The 16,731-nt window shown below is 35.8% G+C and overlaps 1 protein-coding gene and 1 non-coding gene across 2 annotated transcripts; one reads left to right on the top strand and one right to left on the bottom strand.

Annotated features, from left to right (window-relative positions):
- Positions 1-1,367: 1,367 nt before the first annotated feature.
- Positions 1,368-2,763, bottom strand: LOC115719782 (uncharacterized). The gene is made up of 3 exons (XM_061104827.1): positions 2,654-2,763; positions 2,078-2,590; positions 1,368-2,004 (listed from the first exon to the last, which is right to left on the bottom strand). The coding sequence occupies exons 1-3, from the start codon at positions 2,761-2,763 to the stop codon at positions 1,368-1,370; spliced, it is 1,260 nt and encodes a 419-aa protein (XP_060960810.1).
- Positions 2,764-3,004: 241 nt separating this feature from the next.
- Positions 3,005-3,111, top strand: LOC115721622 (small nucleolar RNA R71). Its single transcript, XR_004012630.2, has one exon. It is a non-coding gene; the product is annotated as a small nucleolar RNA R71 (small nucleolar RNA).
- Positions 3,112-16,731: the final 13,620 nt, after the last annotated feature.

Raw genomic sequence — 16,731 nt, forward strand, 5'->3', positions numbered from 1 at the left:
CATGGGTGATGGAGATGGTGATTTCCGAAGGTGGTGAGTTCGTGGTTGGGTCGAACGAAGGCTCGACTGGAGTCTAGGCTTGGTGCAGTGGTTCGTGGCTGGGTCGCGTTGGTGAAGGCTGGGGCTGGGTGGTTTGGGTTTGTTCGCGTTGATGGTTGAACGAAGCTTTGGGTTGGTTTTCTTGGAGTTAGGCGGAGGTTCGACTGGGAGTGGTGGCTACGGGTTGGTAATGGATGGAGGTGAACGGAGGTTATGGTGGTGTTGGTGAAGAAGGCGGCTGGGTTGAGTGTGAAGGGAAATGAAGATAATGATGATGACTGTGGTAGGGTTGTAATTTTTGGGTTGACAATAAATGGGCTGTCACATAAAGGGCCCAGTTGACTAAAAATTAAAATTTAAGCCCCAATCTCTCTTAAATCAATCTCTTTTTTAAGTACACTAGTCAACTGAAATGTATCAGCCCAAATGATTGGACTGAACACACAAAAGAACATGTACCCAATGATTGCTTCATTCAACAAATTTTCAATCAAATGTTCTTATTGTTTTCAACCCAACAACTCCTTTGATCAGCCCAGTATCAAAATACATTTGCTGTCAAATAAAATTGTTAAGTCATTGCTATAGCAACTGGGCATATCTCTTTCACCCCAAACTTAGTTTCTTTGCCCAACTTTGAAATTTCATCACTTCCAAAACATTTGACTGCCTGCACAGAGAAAAGAACACAATCTCAATTTCACCATGACAATTATTTATAGCTATCTATATAATATAATATATATATATATATATTTCTCTTTTTTTTCTTTTCTTGGGGTGCCTTTATTACTTTTTTTTTTCTTTTCATTCTTTTTTTTTTTTTTTCAATTCAGTCTTTTTTTTTTCTTTTCTTTTGGCACCCCCAAATTACAAGTCTCAAACATCCTTCAAAGAGATAGAGGTCTTTTCTCAGTTGACCTCTCCATCCCCAAACTTCACTCCTTGGCCTTTCACTAAGAATTTTCTTCTTGAAAGTGCATCATGAAGTTCCACCACCCCATCGGGGTATACTCTCACCACCAAGAAAGATCCATCACACCTTGAATCTAATCGTCCATGAGTAGCCTTCGTTAAAGAGTTAGAAAAATTCACTTGTTGCCCAACTTCAAACATTTGAGACCGAAATTTTCTACTAAGCTTCTTTTTCTTTCTCTTCTTTTTGGGTGGTTTTTTAGAGTCAAATGATGCTTTGTCTTTGCTTTCTTGTGCCTCGTGATCCTTAGCAATTTCTTTAAGGAGAATCTTCTTTCTCACCTTCTTACTAACTTTGAATTTGGATTCCTCAACCATGTTAGGATCCATATCTCCAATTGCTAAGCATTCTCCTATTGCATCCAGAGCACTATGGGATGGAAAACCTTGAATGTGGCTTGCTCATCTTGAGCTCTCATGGTGAGCTCTCCTTTTTCAACATCTATCAAAGTTCTTCCCGTGGCAAGAAATGGCCTCCCTAAAATGATTGGAACTTCCCTATCTTCCTCATAGTCAAGAATAATGAAGTCCGCCGGAAAGATGAACTTATCTACTTGTACCAAAACATCTTCAATTTTTCCATCCGGATGAGCCATGGAACGATCCGCTAATTGCAAAGTGACGGTGGTTGGCCTTGCTTCTCCAATTCCCAACTTCTTGAAAATAGACATGGGCATGAGATTAATACTAGCTCCCAAATCACAAAGAGCTCTTCCAACATCCCATCCCCCAATAGAAATTGGAATTGTGAAGCTGCCCGGATCTTTTAATTTATGTGGAATCTTACTTTTCAACATGGCGCTGCATCCTTCGGTAAGAGCCACAGTTTCAAGCTCCCCCAACCTCCTTTTCTTCGTCAAAATATCTTTTAAGAACTTGACATAATTCGGCATTTGCTCCAATGCTTCCACCAAGGGAATATTGATATGGAGCTGCTTCAACACATCTAGAAACCTCTTGAATTGCCCATCTTGCTGTTGTTTCCGAAATCTTTGAGGAAATGGAAGGGGTGGTTTAGGACTAGAACATACTGGTGCGGATTGCTGACTGTCAGGTTGTTGACCCTTTCTTTGTATCAACCGGTGCAGTATCGGCAAGTTCTGGGCGATTTTTACTCAATTTTTCGTCGATTTGGATTGAAGTGGGCTCCCCACTACCCTTTATTTCCTCCTCGGAATTTTTCAGATGCTTGCCACTCCTCAAGTGAATGGATTTGCATTGTTCCTTCCCATCCCTCCTTGGATTCTCCGTGTCACTAGGCAAAGAACCTTGCGGCCTAGCTTTTAATTCATTGGCCAAATGTCCAAGTTGCAACTCTAAGTTTCGAAGAGATGCAGCTTGACTTTGTATCACCGCATCATTTTTGGCCATATAATCCTGCATTAAACTCTCCAAAGAACTCGGTTGGGAATTTTGAGCATGTTGTGAATGTCCCGGTTGTTGTGAAAAACCCGGTGGATATGCTTGTCTTCCTTGGACTGGTGTGGTGCTTGAGCTTGCTCCTTGACCCCCCCAAGATAAATTAGGATGATTCTTCCATGCTTGATTGTAAGAGTTTGAGAATGCCCCATTGTTTCTATTAAAATTATGATTTCACATGTAATAAACGGACTCCGGATTAGAGGGACACTTCTCAAACGCATGCCCTTCTCCACAAAACACACATGATACATCATCACTTTGAATGGCAGCAGCTGGTTGAATATTTTTAGCGTTCCCAATACTCAAATTCTTCAAAACATTCGTCATGGAAGCCATTTGAGCTGTCAAAGCCGTTATTGCATCTACCTCAAGGACCCCCGCCACTTTTCTACTTGTTGGAGCTCTTGTGTTGGACCATTGGTAGTTGTTACTTGTAATGGTCTCCAAAATCTCAAATGCTTCGTTGTAAGACTTCGACAAAATAGCACCATTGGCCAATGCATCTAACACCATTCAAGAAGCTGCATTCAAGCCATTATAAAAAGTCTCCATCTGTATACAATGTGGAATGCCATGATGTGGACACTTTCGCAAAAGTTCCTTAAACCTCTCCCATGCATCACTTGTAGACTCATCTTCAAGTTGCTGAAAAGACATGATCTCACTTCTGAATTTTGTATTTCTAGTAGGAGGAAAGTATTTCCTCAGAAACTTCTCAGCAAGGTCATTCCAATTGGTAACAGAATCAGGAGGCAAAGTGTTGAGCCATGATCTAGCTCGGTCTCGTAGTGAGAATGGGAATAGCTTCAACCTTAACACCTCTTCACTCACTCCTTGGATCTTGAAAGAATCACTCACCTCCAAAAATGAACGGAGATGGAGGTGAGGATCCTCAGTTGGCATCCCGCTGAATTGCCCCACGGTTTGGAGCATTTGAAACATCACTGGCTTGAGCTCAAACTGTGGTGCTTGTATTTCAGGCCTCACAATGCCTGGATTGAGCTCATTAAACATGGGGCTGCATACTCCATTATAGCCCTTGCTCGATCACCTGCCAATATGATGGGATTAACAATTTGTTGAGCAATCCCATCATCATCAAAATTCTCAGCCATGATGTCTCGGCCCTTAGCCTTTTGAACCCTTCTTCTTCTTCAGAATGTGCGTTCAATCTCGGGGTCAATAGGAGCAAGTTCAAAGTCCTCTTGTTGGTTCATACACTATAGATACCTGAGATTTCAAAGACAAACCAGCAACATTAAAAGCACAAAAATTCTTAGAATGTCAATTAGTTGATAAAACAAAATTTAGAACTTAAAGTCCCCGGCAACGACGCCAAAAACATGTTGTGAAAATTATAATGCTTTATGATTGCGCAAGTGTACACAATCACAAACAAGTAATACAATGATAAGTAATCAAAGTTCGTCTCCACAGGGACTTTTTACTAAATAATGTTAAATCAACTAAGAGCAATTCCAAGAATTTCAAATAAAAATAAAATAAAATCACACATCAATTCACAAGAAAAATTTATAGCCTTGATTCTAAACTTGAGAACTAATTTTTTAAACTAAATAAACTACAAATAAGAAGCTAAAAGTGATTAAAGTAGTGGTAATTTCAGATTTGGAAAATAGACTTGGGTGATTAATTTCCACTTGTATGTCCCAGTTGATACAGCAATGACCCAGCAATGACTCAGCAATCCTGGCAAAGTTAACAGATTTAAAAAAAAAACCAGCAAGCTTTCTCCAAAACTTGCAATAAACCATTCACAATCTCACAATGCATTCCTACATCAGTTTAGATCACAAATAGCCTAATAAAGCATCAAATCTTTAGTTATGCATGGTAGCAAAATATTCCTATTTCACTACTAATTAATACCTAAAAGAAAAGGTAAAAATCATGCATCAATTAGAGGGGTTCAACTAGGTCTTGCTTTTCCAAGTAAGATCTAGCTTGGCAAATGTTAAAAATGGCCAAAAATTAACATTCAATCACATTTCATCACAACTAATTGAACTAAGACAAGATTACTTCATCATTGCAAAATCAATACACTAGTCCATACAAGGGTTCATAACCACCCAAATCTTAAAGAGTTTTGTTCATAGCTGAAATTAAAAACAACAAACCAGAAAATAAAATGTTCATGGAGTTAAAGAGAAAACTAGAGAGAAGAAAATGATACAAAATGAAGTGGAGAGCAAGAGAAATGAGTGGTGAGCTCAAATCCTTTCTTTGGAAGTTGCCTTCTTCTCCTTCTTCTTAATCTTCTTCTTCTTTCTTCGTACTCTCTTTCCCTGTACTTTTCTATTTTTCTGCTGTGATTTTTTTCGTACTCTTCATTCAAAGTACAGCCACCATTCTTCTCATGTCCTTCTCTTTTCTTTTTGCTCCCCAATTAGGGTACCAAAGTTTACCCTAATTGGAAATCCAAGTCATAACCCACTTGTCCTTCATTTTCCACATGTTTGTTGAGTCAATAGCCAAATTCCGCCACCTCAGCTCCTTTCTTTCTTCATTAAAGCCAGCTGGAATATCTGCCAAAATAAACTTACTGGGCTGACAAATTGCTACACGATGATTGCTATAGCAATGCCAGTCAGCAATAAGCATTTTTCTGCTCCTTTTTCTCCTTGTCCCAAATATTTCCAAATACCTATTCTTGTATTTTTTCTGCTTAAAACACATAAAAACAATAACATAAGTCTATTTAACACTTACTAATACACACACTTCCATTTATTACAAAGACACAACAAACAAAACAAAATTACATAATATAGACATTAATTGCTCCACAATTCACATTAAAATTCAAGCTTAAAGATATAAAAATAACTCTAAATCTTAGAGTTATCAATACTTAACTGCATTCCAATGTTCCTGTCCTGGATTAGACTGATACCTGCTCACGATTCCAACTGCATAGCAGATGTCAGGTCTAGTGCATAACATTACATACATTAGACTTCCAACTGCAGAAGCATGGGGAATTTTCGCCATGTCCTCTATCTCTTGAGGATCAGTAGGAGACTGTTCCTTAGATAGACGGATACCATATCTAGAAGGCATATTCGCCCCATTGGTGTTGTTCATGGAGAATCTCTCTAAAACTTTGTCAATGTAGGTTGTTTGAGAGAGAGCAAGAGATCTGTTCTTCCGGTTTCTGATAATCTAAATACCAAGAACATAGGCTGCTTCACCCAAATCTTTCATATTGAATTGAGTGTTAAGCCATTCCTTGATGTGAGTCATTTTCTTGATATTGTTTCCAATAATCAAAATGTCGTCAACATAAAGGACCAGGAATACTACTACTTGGTCTTCCTTGAGTTGGTAAACACAAGGTTCATCTTCATTCTGAAGAAAGCCGTAGGTCTTGATGATTTCATCAAACCTTTTATTCTATGAGCGAGAAGCTTGCTTAAGTCCATAGATAGACCTATTTAATTTGCAAACTTTCTTTTCCTGCCCTGGAAGAACATAGCCTTCTGATTGCTCCATATAGATGGTTTCTTCAAGTACCCCATTAAGGAAGGCAGTCTTGACATCCATTTGCCAGATTTCATAATCGAAAGCAGTAGCTATGGAGAGAAGAATTCGGATGGATTTGAGCATGGCAATAGGACTAAAAGTTTCCTCATAGTCCACACCTTCTCTTTGGGAATAACCCTTGGCTACAAGTCTAGCTTTAAAAGTTTCGACTTCGCCTTCAGCTCCTCTTTTCTTCTTGTAAACCCACTTACATCCGATTGGACGATAGTTGTAACACCCTAACTAGCATAGGCGTATTACGTGATTTTTAAACATACTGTGCAGCTCGTTGCTAATCAACGAGGTTTATGGAAAAACGTGATTAATTAAAATTTTTGCTTTTTAATTAAACTTGTAAAATATTTATACAAAAGACTCGGGATCCGGATTACAAAATCATTTATAAAATTTTACTGTCTGTACAAAATATTTGTCGCCTAGCGACTAGTTACAAAAATAGCCTCGCTGTCCCGATGATCGTACGCTCCAGGCCTAACCGCCCCGACATGTACAATCTTCATAGGCTCGTTCACGGTCCATCAACTCTAGCCTTGCCCTTACCTACACATAAACATAGCACTGTGAGTCGACAGACTCAGTAAGAAAAGCATAATAATACTCATACATAAATCCCGGTCATGATCAGACGCCTATACCCCTGATCATAACCCTAACTGCCGTGTCCAATACGATAATGAGTCCCCCTAACTGCCGTGTCCAACACGGTACTGAGTTCTGAACGTTCATAGGGACGGTACTATTGACAAGTAACAGCCTAATCGGTCGAACCGGTCATACTCCGGCTGCTGGTCATACTCCAGCCTGTACCGACGTGTTACAGTATCAGCCTGATCGGTCGAACCGGTCATACTCCACTGCTGGTCATACTCCGGCTGTACCGACGTGATACGTCAAATAGTACGGAACCACCAACCTAAGTATCGGCTGATCGGTCGAGCCGGTCATACTCCGCCATCGGTCATACTCCAGCCTGTACCGACGTGATACAGTGTCAGCCTAATCGGTCGAACCGGTCATACTCCGGCTGCTGGTCATACTCCAGCCTGTACCGACGTGACACAGTTGGATGGTTCGAAGCCAACATACATATCTAATGTAATCTAACAGGCTTCCTACATGCACGCTAAACATGTAATCTACATATGCATACTGTTATACTAATCTTACCTGGATTCCGAATTCAGGTGTGCCGGTCAACCTGACTGGAACTATCTGCGCGGCGGATTACAGGCTCCTAAACCATAAAAATCACAACACTATAAGTGATACGCTAAATCACTTCCCGGGGACTTAAACTAGGAACTAAAAGTTTTCCTATCGATAAAAAGCATGGCAATATCCCAAATAACATAAAATCGAGAAAAACTAGGGTTTCTGAAATTTCCCCAACCGGTAGACCGGTTGCCCAACCGGAATTCCGGTTCTGGGAATTTTTGAAACCCATCCGGAATTCCGGATGCACAACCGGAATTCCGGTTCCTCGCAGGCAGAATTTCAAAAATTCACACAATGCTCAAATCTAATCCAAACAACCTCAAACCTTCCAGACCTGTTCTATATGACCCAAATAACCATTCTAAAGCAACAAACTCACCTAGATTGCACAAAAACAAAAAGTGCCATTAAAGCCCAAGCTTTGAGTTCCAAAACTCAAACTTGGTTAAAATCAACTAACATGCATCCAAATCAGATCAAACCTACTTAAACATGCATATAAAAGCCTCTGAAAACACAAGAAATCGACCTCAACAAACACAGTAACAAAACTCACAAATCCACTTTGAAAACTCAAGCTTTTGCATAGAAAATTCATAACTTTAAACAACCTAACTATCAAGCACTACAAGTAGCTTAATTAACCTCAAATAAACATGTTTAAATCTCAGAAATTAACAACAAAATCACAGCAGCAACAACATCAATATATCATGCATGCAACCTCATCTTTTCCAACAAAAATTCAACAAACTTAAAGAAGAATTGCTTAGAAGCTAACCTAGCTTGAATTGAAAACCAAAGAGGAATGAAATCACAAGGAAAAATCCCAAGTCCCTTGCTGTACCAAGAGGCCGAAAAGAGAGAGAGCTTTGAGAGAGAAAGAGTTTTTTTTTTTTCCAATTTTTTCTAACTTTGTAATTTTTTTGGTAAAATGAAATAAAAAGCTACTAAACACATAGCAACTTCATTTCAGCCAATAATAATATAAATAAACATATATAACTCAATTACTAAGTCCATTAAAGGACAAAATATCATTGGGGCAAAAAGACCATTTTGCCCCTCTACACTAAAATAACATAAATAACATTAAAGGGGTATTTTTGGGAAATTCTAAATTCCCGGCCATTCCCGACATTCCCAATGTCTAATAAACCGTCCCAAACTACTAACATACTAAGTTGTGATTTTTACTGAGCCAAACACCGAGTTCCATGTTACCGGGCACCGGAAATGCAAAATTATGAAAACTACTGAATGATATAAAAATGCATCTCATAATTCAATAATAACAGTATAAATAATTATTTAAATAGCTATAAATAATTTCATAATTAAACATGATTAACTGCTAATTTCCAAATTAAACTAAGTGGTCTTTACAATAGTCGTCGGGTGCGTCTACATATTCCCAGACTTTGTTCTTTTTCATGGAATCCATTTCTGAATCCATGCCGGCTGACCATCGTTTCCGTTGCGGACTAGCTATTGCCGTCACCAACGACCATATTAATTTCACCATCCAAGCCATAACGAGCTGGTTTTGTTGAAACCCTCCCACTACAACGAGGAGCGGTGATCTTCTGAACAGGAACTTTGGTAGTAGTTTTCTCAGTTGGTTCGACTAAGGGAGTGGAATTGTCCTCTTCTTGAGTGGAAGAAGACGGAACATTGGAAGGAGTTATATCTGAAAGCATTTCCTCTAAAACAACTTTACTTTTCGGTTTGTTGTTTTTAATATAGTTTTCTTCAAGGAAAGTAGCATTTGTAGAAACAAACACTTTGTTATCTTTGTGGCTATAAAATAGTCCACCCCTAGTCTCTTTAGAATTTCCGACAAACATGCACACTTCAGCTCGTGATTCAAGTTTGCCTTCTTTCTTTCTCAAGACATGAGCAGGGCACCCCCAAATTTTGTAGTGGCGTAAACTAGGTGTACGACCATTCCAAAGTTCGACGGGAGTCTTAGGGACTGCTTTAGATGGAACAACATTTAAAATGTCATTAGCCATCTGTATAGCATATCCCCAGAAGGACGTAGACAGAGTTGAATAACTCAGCATAGACCTAACCATTTCCAAAAGAGTGCGATTTCTTCTTTCTGCAACTCCATTTTGTTGTGGAGTGCCCGGGGCAGTGTATTGGGATTCAATTCCAAGTTCAATTAAATGATCTTTGAACTCCATATCCATATATTCTCCACCCCTATCAGTTCGCAAGATCTTTAATGTTTTACCTAATTGGTTTTGAGCCAAAGCATGAAATTCTTGAAACTTTTCAAACGTTTCAGATTTCTTTTGCATTAGGTAAAGAAAACTATATCTAGAGTAATTGTCAATGAAAGTGACAAAATACTCATAACCACCTCGGGCTTTTACATTCAAAGGTCCGCAGACATCGGAATGTACTAACCCGAGGGGTTGTTTAGCACGCTCTCCCTTTGCAGAGAAAGAACGTTTAGTCATTTTTTCTTCCAGGCAGGACTCGCATACCGGCAATTCACCTAAGACGACATTTTTCAATGGACCGTCTTTGGTTAGCCTATTGAGTCTATCAAAGCCTATATGACCTAAACGTAAATGCCATAGAGAAGTTTGATCATCATTATCAATCTCTTTTCTTTTGAGGTTTCTAGGTTTAGCTAGATTGAAAAGTTCACTGTTTAGTGAGATTTGTGTATTTGGTCTTAAAACATAAAGCCCTTGTTCCATGGAAGCAACACATATTTGAAATCCATTACGAGAAATTGTACAATAAGAACTCGAAAAATTCAATATATAAGATTGTGTTTGCAAACATGAGACACTAATCAAGTTTCTACTAAAGTTTGGAATAAATAAAACATTTTCTAAAATTAAAAATCTTTGTTGAAACTTGATGCGGGCTTTTCCTCTAGCTTTGACCGACACTAACTCGCCATTACCAACTTTAAGCTTTAACTCTTCTGGAAGCAGATTTTCCCAAGTTTCAAGCAGTTGCAGTGAAGAACATACATAATTAGTAGACCCAGAATCAACAATCCAAGTGGATTTGTCGTTCTCTAAAACACATGATTCAAAGACAAAGGCATTATCTTCGTTTGAATTGTTTAGAAGCCGGGGACATCGTTCTTCTTGATGTCCCTTTTCATTACAATTCGAACATAGAAGATTATGTCTGATAATTGTACTTGAAGAAGCAGCTTTGCTAGAGCCTTCATGCTTAATCCTTTTCCTCTGATTAAGATTTGCAAACCCAGGAGGACCCATTGCAATCAGATTCCGTTCATGGGCTCGTAATTCTGCTTCGAGCTTGTCCATGTCGGAGGAGTTGAAATTGTTGATCATGTAAGAAACAACAAATTCATTATACTCCGGAGGAAGACTATTAAGAATGAATTGAACCCATTGTTCTCTTGATAAATCAATTCCTAGTAGATTTTCCTTTTGGAACTTCAGATTCATCATCAACAGGTGCGAGTTTATGCAACTACCAGGATGCATTTTCACACTATAGAGTTCTTTTGCTAAGATATTAACTAGGAGAGGATCGGGGTGAGGGTTATTCATCTTGGCACTATAACACATCAATAAAACAGAAGTAAGGTTTTGGTTCATAAATTCATAAACATGTTCAGAAAATAACAAATAATCACATATGTTATAAAAAAACTAAATCTAACATAGTTTATTTTCCAAGGTTTTCAACAAACTGATATAGTGTCCAGTTTAGGCGAGAGTAAAACCATCATCCATTGAATAGAGTTGTCAACTCATCTAAAATGATAATCATTCTAGCAACCTTTTATTCGATGAAGATTGGAATTCAGCGTTGTCCCGTTTAGGCGAGAGTCAAGGCAATTCTATCTTATGAGCTTCCACCATTGTTTCATATTTTGTAAGTCAAATATGGTCGCCACCATTAGGGTGATCCATACCATATAAAACACTTACAAAGCTACTTATCTTTCGAGATTAAACGGTGCGAACTTGCTAATGAACGTTCCTCCATTAGGGAGGATTACTCACTAAAACAAACGCTATGTAAAACCAACAATGGAGATCGAATGTCTCTTGATTAAAGCTCATTATTTTAAAATATGTATTTTATTTAATCATTTATTCTGTATTATAATAATGAAAAATTAAATTTTAATTATTATTAAAATTCGAAAAATAAATTCGAAATTTAAAATAGAATAAATTTGAAAAAATATCTTGTTTAAGTTGTTTTAGAAGAATCTAAAAAAAATCAACTTAAATATCTTTCAAATTAGATTTAATTAAATTTAAAATTAAGTTATAACCACTTAATTTGAAAATATTCCATTTTAAGTTAATATTTAAAAAAAATATATCAACTTAAAAAATATCTAAAGAATCTTAATAACCAATTCCTAAAATTCCTCAACTTAATTTTGAAATTTTAAATCCAAAAGATATTCAGATTTAAGTTGATTAGTTAGAGATAACTAAATATCAACTTAAATAGGAATATTTAATGAAAAATTTAAATTAAGCTTCAGAAAGAATCTAGATGGTTATAATTCTATATTTAATTAAATACAAGAAAATACATATAGTTTAGCTTAGAATAAAATTTTTTAAACTATGGTTTTCTTAAATTAATTTCAAAATAAATAAAATTAATTATGTTGCTAATCAATTTTATTAGGTTAAACTAATTTAATTAACCTAGTACAGTTATTCAAATCAGGCAAATGGGCCTTCACAATTGGGGTAGTTCATGTGAGGGGGGGCTGAGTTCAGTATGTCGTACCCACTACTATGGCTCCCAACTCTCACACAAGGCCCAAAAGAGATGAATTTAACCTTAAAATGAACAACTGTTATTAATTGAATAGGCCCAAAAACTAAATGGGCCTAAATAAAATCTATCAAAAACTATGATATTTTATTTAGCAACAACAACCTATATGCATCTATAACAAAATTAAACATACAGGCTCACACTGGCACACATTTGGATGGATCCTATCATGTTGCTAGGTCATACACAGATGAAAGAAGATTGTAAAATTTACCTGTTACAAATTATTTACTTAACCAATGGAACCATGAGTTAAAATCAGATCATTGGATTTGTCAACAAGTTAACCATGGCTATTTGCAATCAAGCAATAATAGGTTTTATAAAACTTACATACAAGCTAAAACACATACTCCTGCAACAAGACGAATTGGATAGTTGGATGTAGGATTTATTTAATTTTAAAATTATTATTTTCAAAAAAAAATATTTAAATAAAAAAAATATTTCGGTTTTAAAAAAAAAATTAAAAAAAAAATTAATTAAACCTACAATTTTTTTTAAAAAAATTGATTTCAACTAACCTAAATATCATTTCAAAAAATAATAGCTAACTACCTTTTAAATTTTTAAATTTATTTTATAAATTAAATATAAAATAAGAAAGAATAAATATTTTTCAAATTTTATAATTTAATTTAAATAAAAATAACAAAATTTAAAAAATTAGCAAAATATCTTACTTCTATTTAAAATTACATGATTATAATAATCTTATTTTAAATTTAAATAAGGTCAAATATTTAAAAAAAAAAAATTAATTTAAAAAATATTTAATATCTGACCTTTAAATTTAAAAGATAAGATAAAATAATCAAATTAAAAATAAGATATAAAATCAAGCAAAAAGATAGATATTTACTTGTTTTCAAATTCAAATTACACTAATATCTAAAATTAAATTTAAAAAATTCAAATTAATTTATTTTTGATATTAGATTTAAAAATTGAAAAGTAAAAATTAAAATACAAAACTACACAAAAAATCGGAAGTTAAATCCATGAAATAGCATGAAAAATCGAAGAAAAACGAAAAAATTGCGAGCTGTACGGACAGTATGCATTGCATACTGTCGGCGCGCGCGTATCAGAGTGCATGATCGAGAATCCTCGGCGCAGGAGGCTGCATGCAGCCTCTCCGCGCGCACGAGGCTCGGTTTCAGACAAGAAACTTGTATGCACGTGTTGTCCGAGAGACAAGCCCTCGTGCGCGCGCGTGGGTAGATGCACGACCCCTGATATTTTTCGAAACTTCAAAAAATCATAACTAATTCAAATTAAATTGAAATTGAGTTCTGTAAAAAAGTAAGTTGCTTAATTTTTTCCATACTATCCAATAAAAATAATTCTAGAAACAGATATTCAATTATTTTTTACGAAAATTCACAAACATCAATCAATCATCAAACAACACTCAAAACAACATGATACCATCCAAAACATCAAACAAATCGTTTTAAGTCCAAATTTCTTGCAAGCAAATCAATTACCATGGCTCTGAGGCCAGTTGTTGGAAATTATTTTACCAGGATCTTAGATTTACTCACAAGTATGTTGATTAACACCCTAAATATGAACTTCTAAAACGATTATGAAATAAACACATATAAAGTATAAGGAACCCTACATTGGGTGCAACGGAATATTATGTCTCCTTCCGTTCAGATCTCTAACCCTTGTATCCTTTCTGTCGCAGAGTATTATCAAGATCCGAACCTAGATCTCTTTCTCTCCTTCTTTAGTGCTGAAACTCCTTCTTGTCGAATGTCTTTCTTCACGATCTTCCTCACTATGATTGAGGTATCACTTGTTGTGTGTGGGCACTACTCTAATCACTAAGTGGTTTCAAAATTTCAAGGAAGAAGAAGAGTAAGAAGTGGCGGCTAGGGTTTAGAAAGAGAAGGCTCAGGTTTTTCTCTGAATGAAAGTGTGAAAGTTAAGTGTAAATTTCTTGAAGCCTTTACTATCTATCCACTAGGGTTAGGTTTGAATTATTTGGCATTAAAATAATGAAAATATCAGATGAAAAAACCTATAAAAGTGGCCGGCCTAGGCAATGTGGATTTGGGCCTCACTTTTTGCAATTTTGCAGTTTTATCATTTCTGCATCTCATTTTCTCAAAAACCCCAATTTTCAAATTCAACCATTTAAATGTCATTTCTAACTATTTAATAACTATAAATAATTATTAAATAATATTGTCATTTATCATATTTATTAATTGAACCATACAAAGTATCATAATTAACAAATATGTCCTAAAAACTCTTTCTTTACAATTTCGCCCTTACTTAGTGAAAAATTCACAAATAGACATAGTCTAATTTGAGAATTATAATTGATTAATCAAAACCAAGTATATGAGTCTTACAAGCAATATTATCTCAACTAGTGGGGGGATTATGGGTCTATATAACCGAGCTTCCAATAAGCAGATCAAGAATTTATAACCTAAATTCACTGACTTATTAATTCTTCGTTGAATCCACGCATAGAACTTAGAATTGCACTCTCAGTATATAGAATGCTCTATATGTTCCACCATATAGACACATCATTAGTTATCCATTGTTATAATCCTAATTTTATCAATGATCATCTATATGAATGATCTACACTGTAAAGGGATTAGATTACCGTTACACCCTACAATGTATTTTATCTTTAAAACACTTAACCCCGTATAAATGATATTTCAGCTTATGTGAAATGAGTACTCCACCATTTATTTTTCGTTTGGTCAAGCTCGAAGGAGATCATCCTTTACTTACTATTCGCCAGATAGAAGCTATAGATTCCATGTTTATGTTAGCGCTCCCACACAATTGCACTACCGTGTTTCCAAAATGTACGTATCACCCTGACCCAAAAGTAGGCTTAACTAACAAATCAAAGAACACGAATAACCTCTTGAGATTGAGCCTAATCATAACAGGATTAAGATCATTTGATCTAGGATCAACTATGCGATATTGACTTGAATAGATATTACGGTAAGTTTAATAAATCTAAGTCAAAGTTCAATATCGTTCCCTTCCGATGCATACTCCATGCATCCAACCTGAGCTTTACTTTAACCAATGCTCTGGAAAGAACATAGCATTTCTCCAAATGCAAGTAAACTCTGTTGTAGATTATCATATCAGTAAAACCCTGTGTCTGATAAATCTAGGAAACTTTATTCACATAGTCAAGTTTACTTTCCAATATGTTGACAACACAATAAAGAGGATCAAGTATGTGAAAAGGGTTTCAGATGAATTTATAAATCAAATAGACAAGCAATTGATAAGATGAACCAAAACATACACAAATGAATGAAAAATACTTCTGTTTTCTTATTGATGTTGAATAAACTGGATTACATTGAAATGAAGTTTTATTTAAGGCATAAAACCCAACAGTTATGAGTAACGCGAGGCGGTTGAGTGCCATCTGTCTATACTGAGGAAAACATATGTCTCGTCAATTCTTAGTTTAATAGTTATTATTCTTGTGTCGCATAAGACTAAATAGTTAGTGAGTTTGAACATCTCTATTAAATATATATATTTAAATCAAATGAGTTATTTGAATTACATTTAATGATATAATGTCATTATTATATTTATTGAGTTGATTTAAATGCCTTTTATAGGACATGTGTCAGCTTCTGGTACACAACTGAATTTTGGGTATAACACTCTTTATTGCAGGATTATCAAGAAGCTCACACTATCACAATCCATACCGATCCTTTGGAGTCCAAGGTTTCAGATCGAATCCCATCTATCCAAGACAATCAACCAACTAATGTAATTGATCCAGTTCCTCACTCTCCTCCACAATGCCACTTTGCTCTTTCGATTGATGCTGCCCTCGATCTCAAGTAGCTTAAAACAGGTTTGGGAGCTACAATTCGCAACAACCAGAACCAGCATACTGTAGGGTTCTCTATCTTAAAATGGGGTGCCTCCTCTCCCCTTTTTGAAGAAGCCCATGCTCTGCTAGAGGGCCTCCTCTGGTGTTCTGCAATCAAGATCCCCTTAGCCTCCATTGAGTCCGATTGTTTGCAGTTGATCTTGAAGGTGAAAGGTAGTTGGAAGGACAATTCAGCGTTGTCCAGTATTATTGCCTTGATTCGAGAATCCTTATCATCATTCCCTAATGCTTCTCTCCACCATATCTTGAGGAATCACAATGGTGAAGCCCATCGGCATGCTCGAGAAGCTTTACAACAAGATGAGGATCGGGTTTGGAGAATCTAGCTCCTTTCATGCTTTGTAACTGTCTCGTGGTTTCCTTGTTTTCCTTTCTCCATTTCAGTTACATCAAAAAAAAAAAAAAAAAAACTTATCATTGTCAATATGTCATACTCTAGATAGTAAAATCTATTTAAAATGAGCACCAAGTGATACTAATTGCTAGGTTGGGTTAGTCTAACTTTAATACTCAACAATCTATTAATTCTACAGCATGAAAGTAGGATAAGCAACAATAAAAATGAGTTTAGGAATATACAATATACAAACTGGGTGGGGGATGCAATTTAAGTGTGGTGTTGGCTTTTGAACCACATGTCATTGAAGCTTATGTTATGCTGTATGGAGTACTTATGTAACCTTTGTAATTTTAAAAGATTATAACTTTTATGTGTAAGAGTTTGTTTCAGTGAACACTTTTGTGTAAGTTTTTATTTATTTATTTTTTGATAGGAAAGA

Source organism: Cannabis sativa, chromosome 9, assembly GCF_029168945.1.
Source record: "Cannabis sativa cultivar Pink pepper isolate KNU-18-1 chromosome 9, ASM2916894v1, whole genome shotgun sequence".
Lineage (NCBI taxonomy): Eukaryota > Viridiplantae > Streptophyta > Magnoliopsida > Rosales > Cannabaceae > Cannabis > Cannabis sativa.

Bases quoted from the DNA above. Each gene is read 5' to 3' on its own strand.
- LOC115719782 (XM_061104827.1), bottom strand. From the start codon at position 2,763: ATGACGAATGTTTTGAAGAATTTGAGTATTGGGAACGCTAAAAATATT. The intron at 2,591-2,653 runs GTTTGAGAAGTG...TAATTTTAATAG, and splicing joins TTTTGTGGAGAAGGGCATGC to AAACAATGGGGCATTCTCAA. The intron at 2,005-2,077 runs GTCAACAACCTG...ATTTCCTCAAAG, and splicing joins CCGGTTGATACAAAGAAAGG to ATTTCGGAAACAACAGCAAG.